The sequence below is a fragment of the Notothenia coriiceps genome, unplaced genomic scaffold (assembly GCF_000735185.1).
Source record: "Notothenia coriiceps isolate Sejong01 unplaced genomic scaffold, NC01 NC01_scaffold00019761, whole genome shotgun sequence".
In the NCBI taxonomy this organism is placed as follows: Eukaryota; Metazoa; Chordata; class Actinopteri; order Perciformes; family Nototheniidae; genus Notothenia; species Notothenia coriiceps.
The window spans coordinates 53,195-59,174 of record NW_011352462.1 but is presented as its reverse complement, the minus strand read 5'-3'; the positions used below and the strand labels follow the sequence as shown (position 1 = coordinate 59,174).

The 5,980-nt window shown below is 41.3% G+C and overlaps 1 protein-coding gene across 1 annotated transcript; it reads right to left on the bottom strand.

Moving 5' to 3' along the window:
• On the bottom strand, window positions 1–3,421 carry LOC104952235 (integral membrane protein GPR155-like). Its single transcript, XM_010779023.1, has 5 exons — window positions 3,313–3,421; window positions 2,018–2,232; window positions 1,387–1,534; window positions 828–957; window positions 1–40 (listed from the first exon to the last, which is right to left on the bottom strand). The coding sequence occupies exons 2-5, from the start codon at window positions 2,173–2,175 to the stop codon at window positions 9–11; spliced, it is 468 nt and encodes a 155-aa protein (XP_010777325.1). The 5' UTR covers window positions 2,176–2,232; window positions 3,313–3,421; the 3' UTR covers window positions 1–8.
• Between the last annotated feature and the right edge of the window lie 2,559 nt (window positions 3,422–5,980).

Sequence of the window (5,980 nt, the reverse complement as noted above, 5' to 3'; positions counted from 1 at the left end):
CCTCTTCTTCATGTCTCTTCTACATCCACATGTGTCCCTTCTTCATGTCTCTCTACATCAACATGTGTCCCTCTTTCTTCATTTTCTTCTTCTACTCAACACATGGCTGTCCCCTCTTCTTCATGTCTCTTCTACATCAAATGTGGTCCCCTCTTCTTCATGTCTCTTCTACATCACATGTGTCCCTCCTTCTTCATTACTCCTGTCTACATCAACCATGTGTTCCCTCTTCTCATGGTCTCTTCTTACATCAACATGTGTCCGGCCTCTTCTTCATGTCTTCTTCTTCATTCAACATGTGTCCCCTCTGTGGAAGAGACCTCTGAAAGTTTCAGGGAACAAAGATCTCTCTCCTTTTTTGATCCATTTCTATAAAAAAAACCTGTCTGAAAAGAGCTGATAGATTTTGGCCACTTTATGATGTCATTAATTGTTTTTTGGCTGTGTCTCGCAGACGGCCACTGGGCTCATAGGGAGGGGGGGCAGGAGCCAACCAAGGTAACACCCCCCCCTTATATCACCTGAATCTCCTCCTAGAGCACCATTGGTTCTTTTGAACCAAATCTCTCTCAGAGGGGCGTGGGGAGGGGCTCCTTATTTTCATCTAAAGTAACAGACAGAGAATCAGCACTTTGGAAACAGGGCTGAAACAGAGGGGATTATGGGTAATGCTGCAATGATCTGTTTGGTGTTTCAGCCAATCAGAGACAGGCTCTGGATATATCTGACACCAGTGATATATTGATGAAAAACTGTATGATAGGGGATCTTTTTAAAAACTGTATTTTCAAGATCATTTGAGTAGAAAGCATCAGTGTCTTCCTCACCTATGGGGTATCCTAAGGCGAAGTCATTGCTCTGCGTAGCAAAGATGGCGTACAGACCCGCCTTGCTGTATCTGCACTCTGGACTGGCCACCATCAGAGTCAGAACACACACCAGCGCAAACACCGTCACCTACACACAGCATGCAAACATTCAAAGGCTTTATTTTTCATACACACAAAAGCTACAGCATTGTTTGGGCTACGGAAATCTTAAATCGCAAGCTCCTCCAACACTGCTAGTGCTACATACTTAATATAACAATAAAATACATAAAAGTCCAATGAAACAAAAACAAATTAAATTAGGTTGCAGGAGAGGAGCCTCAAATGTAGGTTATAATCACATGACTTCTTAAAATTCTACACCATGATATAACAAAGAAAGTAAATACATATATTGTGTACTTGTTATTGGTTTGTCACTACATGTACTATGTATGTATTTACAGGCAGAGTAAAGAAAACAAAACATGCCTCATTGTATGACCTTGAATACAGGTTGCTATTTTTTTTTTAAGTGAATTAAATAAGATACATAAACAGACAGTCAGCCACCAACCTTAGCGACCATGACGCTCCAGAGAAACGCCCAGATGACGTCCCCAAAGTCCAGCAGCACCATGTTTTTAAAGAGCAGAGCTGGAAGAGCGAATTTAGACACAAAGGCCCCCAAACCCTTCGCCTGGCTCTGTGTGATGATATCTGCCCTGTAGGATCAAATAGAAGAGTTAGCAATAAACACACAGATGTTGTTCACGTATAACTATTTATATGTTGATTTGGTAATTCCAGCATATAGCAAAAACTTGAAATGCTAGCTTATTATGTGACACCAACTTAAAAGACTATGAAAGACTACTCAGTGTCGTATATTTTCCGATTTAACTGGGTGGATTAGTGGTTTGTTTGTAGACAAAACCAAAGGTGGTGATTGTCGTAACAGTAGAAAGACAGGAAGGCTTTCGTTAGACTTACTTTGTTTGTGTTGAGTTTGAATTAAGTGCGATTTAAGTCTTGTCACAGAGAGAAACATGAACACAGAAGGTTCACTGTTGTAGTTATCACTTGGTTTATGACATTTTTAAATGGCCTTTTGCAAGTCTGTTCCCTAAAGGTATCGGCGTTATAATAATCCCTTGAAATTGTGAGATTGTGTTTACTGCGAGATTGTGTTAACTGCTTTTGCCTACCTGCCAGCTATGTAGCCACACAATATGATGCCAAAGCACTCGAGGAGAGCCGGGAACAGCTTATCAATGGACATGTGGGGCCCGGCTGCAGAGCCTGCCAGGGTATTTTGGGATATGTTCTTCCCGTGGATGAGCACGTAGCTGTTGGCGGCCTCCATGATGAGGATATGATGGGGGTCCGATGGTCCGCTAGATGGTTGGGGAGGATCAGCACTCTGGAGGAAACAAGGGATGTACAATGAGTGGCGATGTACAACGCTCCTACAAACAGTGTTAACACAAAGAGCTTAACAAAACGTGTAAGTATCATAAACATGTGTTGGCCACAGAGCTTATTTTCTGCAATATTCCAAAATCCAATGGAAAAATCCCATTGGCTTTTTGTCAAGGGAACCAGGGAGATGCTAGCTTCCGGGTCGGCATACAAAAATACGTAAGGTTAACACATACAAGGGATTTGCCTTGATGTATTTGGTGCATACATAAATACAGTAAACACAGTTAAAGAAGCTACACTGTAAGAAAAGGACCAACAAATAAAGATACAAATCTATTTTTAATAAAACTATTATAACAATAGCAATATGTACATGGAATATAGATGAAATATAGATATACCCTTAAAAATAAAATATGTGTAGTATTGGTATGACAAGTGACAAAGGGAACACATTATTCTCAATATAACAGAAAAATATTATGATTATACATTTCAATAAATTGTACAACACTTCCCCACTACAGGGAATCCAAAGAAAGGCAGATTATATTAATATCTACGGTCAAATAGGCTGTTTCTGTCAGGTAAACAGTCTCTCATAGTGCCCCTTATACTCTGCTGAATTCTCCTTTTTTAAACACTATTCACAATATAATTGAAAAATAGTCCATGGTGAGACCGATTAATTGTGAAGCCCTACTTCCCACTACAGGGAGCCTAAAACAAGGCAGATGATATTAATATTTAATGTAAATAAGGGTGTTTCTGGATGATAAACAGTCTCTCATGGTGCCCCCCTTCTAACCATTTGCTGGTTCCGCCCCTGAACGAAACAGTTAGCTCAGTAACGGTTCATGTAATGCTCTATTTTATTATTTAACGGCAATGTTACGTCACTTAATATTCATGCGATAAACAGCCTACAAATCCAACTGCTCCATTGTAACTGCCAGGTGACCGTTAGCACTAGCTAGGTGCTAAAAACATCAGGAATAACAACCGTTAGAAGCTTTATCATCAACACCTGGCATTTATATATCACTAAAAACGACTTGTTAAGAAATTAAGTGCTTACCTTTGTTTCTAAAAGACTGCTTTAGTTCACAAATGTCCGATATTCATCTGTCCTGCCGTGTTTTCGGCCGTTTTACAGGAGAAGCTCTGCATCTGACAGCTGCCGAGAAAGGCAACGCCCTAAACACATGACGGACAGGTGGTTCGGCGAATCAGCGCCGAGATACGCTTCAAGCTCCGACTGTGATTGGATAAAAGCGTGCGGCGGTGCTGCACTCATGTGATAAGGTCAATGATTAAATCTTTGGAGTTTATTATGTGTTCAGTACAAATGAACTGCAACAAAGGTAAGTACATTTAGATTTTATACGAAACCAATATGCCTTCAGTAAAGCAGTTAAAGTGCCCTAAACACAATTGTGTCTATCATATCACTTACTATTCTACACACTGTACACTACAATCTATGGAGGACTGAGAATGCCATGAGAATAAAGACATAATAAATAAGCATGAGTAAATGTATGCATACAAAATATGTAAAAATAATAAAAAAGTAAAAGAAAATCCAGTAATAAAAGTGAAAGTTTGGAAAGAAATAAAGCTGAAATAAACAGTTAAAAAATAAGAGAGTACATAAATACATCAGGAAATAAATATGTATTATGTGAGTCATGCCTTTGATGGTGATTAGTGTACGCTGTGTTCTGTATGAATTACATAGGCTTATTAAATAACTATGCCGAATCATATATACAAATGAATCTACCACTCAGATGTGTCTTCTCTCTAAAGAAGAGAAAAATAAATGAACATTTTTTTTGTTATAGCATGTTGTTATGCTGCTAAGCTCACCATTTTTTAGTGTGTGTGTGTGTCTGTGGTTCTGACTTTATGAAAAACATGAAATATAGCCAAATGCATGTGAGATCATGGAAAAAATGTGTGTGTGTGTTGTTGTTCATCCAGGCCTTTTCTGTTTTATGCTACACATTCATTGCAATTCACAAACACACACTCACACCTACACGTCCTGTGAATCAGAAAACATGTTCTCTTTTGAAAGTGTTGCTTTAATAAAATATAATATATCATTTGTTACTATCATTATTGCACAGTACAGACAAACAAGATCACATTATCCTTTTAAAGGCACACAAACAAACATCATGTGCTTCTTCTAGCCTCAAATCTGTTCTCACATGAAGTAACTGTCAGAGACGTTCGTTAAAGAAGTGTAGGAGGAAGACTTCGTGGATCATTTGGAGTCCTTGTCCATTTCGGGCTCTAAAGAGAAAACAGCAGAAAATATTTAAGATACTTTTCAAGATACATTCATTTATATTCACCACTGTACATATTTTAAGGCGTCCTTGCAGTGAAACATGCATATTAAGAAATACAATTCATAATCTCAGTAAGTAATTGTATTATCAGCCATTACGTTTGTCATTGTGATATCTTGGAAAATGTGTTTTGTTTAATCGAACATCCCTCCGAAAAAACTAAACTATCTCCAAAAGACTATAACTAACTTTAACTGCTGTAAATCTATAAGAACGTTGTGTTGTTTAAGATCATTGTACATTTGCTTTCTTTTTGCTGCATTTCAAAGATGTTATAGGTAGTTTATAGCATCTAATCCTATTTACGTAATCTATCTTTTAATTTGAAAGGAGGGTCAGGCCGATTGTCGGACCTCAGATTGAGGAGGAACAATGCGGATTCCGTCCTGGTCGTGGAACGACGGATCAGCTTTTTACTCTCGCAAGGATCCTGGAGGGGGCCTGGGAGTACGCTTATCCGGTCTACATGTGTTTTGTAGACTTTGAGAAGGCGTATGACCGGGTTCCCAGGGAGTTACTGTGGGAGGTGCTGCGGGAGTATGGGGTGAGGGGGTCTCTACTCAGGGCCATCCAATCTCTGTACTCCCAAAGCGAGAGCTGTGTCCGGGTCCTCGGCAGTAAGTCGGACCCATTTCCGGTGAGGGTTGGCCTCCGCCAAGGCTGCGCTTTGTCACCAATCCTGTTTGTAATATACATGGTTAGGATTTCGAGGCGTAGTCGTGGGGGAGGGGGTCTGCAGTTCGGTGGACTAAGGATTGCACCACTGCTTTTTGCAGATGATGTGGTTCTGATGGCTTCATCGGTCTGCGACCTTCAGCACTCACTGGATCGGTTCGCAGCAGAGTGTGAAGCGGCTGGGATGAGGATCAGCACCTCCAAATCTGAGGCCATGGTTCTCAGCAGGAAACCGATGGACTGTCCACTCCAAGTAGGGAATGAGCCTTACCCCAAGTGAAGGAGTTCAAGTATCTCGGGGTCTTGTTCTCGAGTGAGGGAACAATGGAGCGTGAGATGGGTCGGAGAATCGGAGCGGTACTGCAGTCGCTTTACCGCACCGTTGTGACGAAAAGGGAGCTGAGCCAGAAGGCAAAGCTCTCTGTCTACCGCGCCATTTTCGTTCCTACCCTCACCTATGGTCATGAATGATGGGTCATGACCGAAAGAACGAGATCGCGGGTACAAGCGGCCGAGATGGGTTTTCTCCGCAGGGTGGCTGGTGTCTCCCTTAGGGATAAGGTGAGAAGTTCGGTCATCCGGGAGGGACTCGGAGTTGAACCGCTCCTCCTTCGCGTCGAAAGGAGCCAGTTGAGGTGGTTCGGGCACCTAGTTAGGATGCCACCTGGGGCGCCTCCCTAGGGAGGTGTTCCCAGGCACATCCAGCTG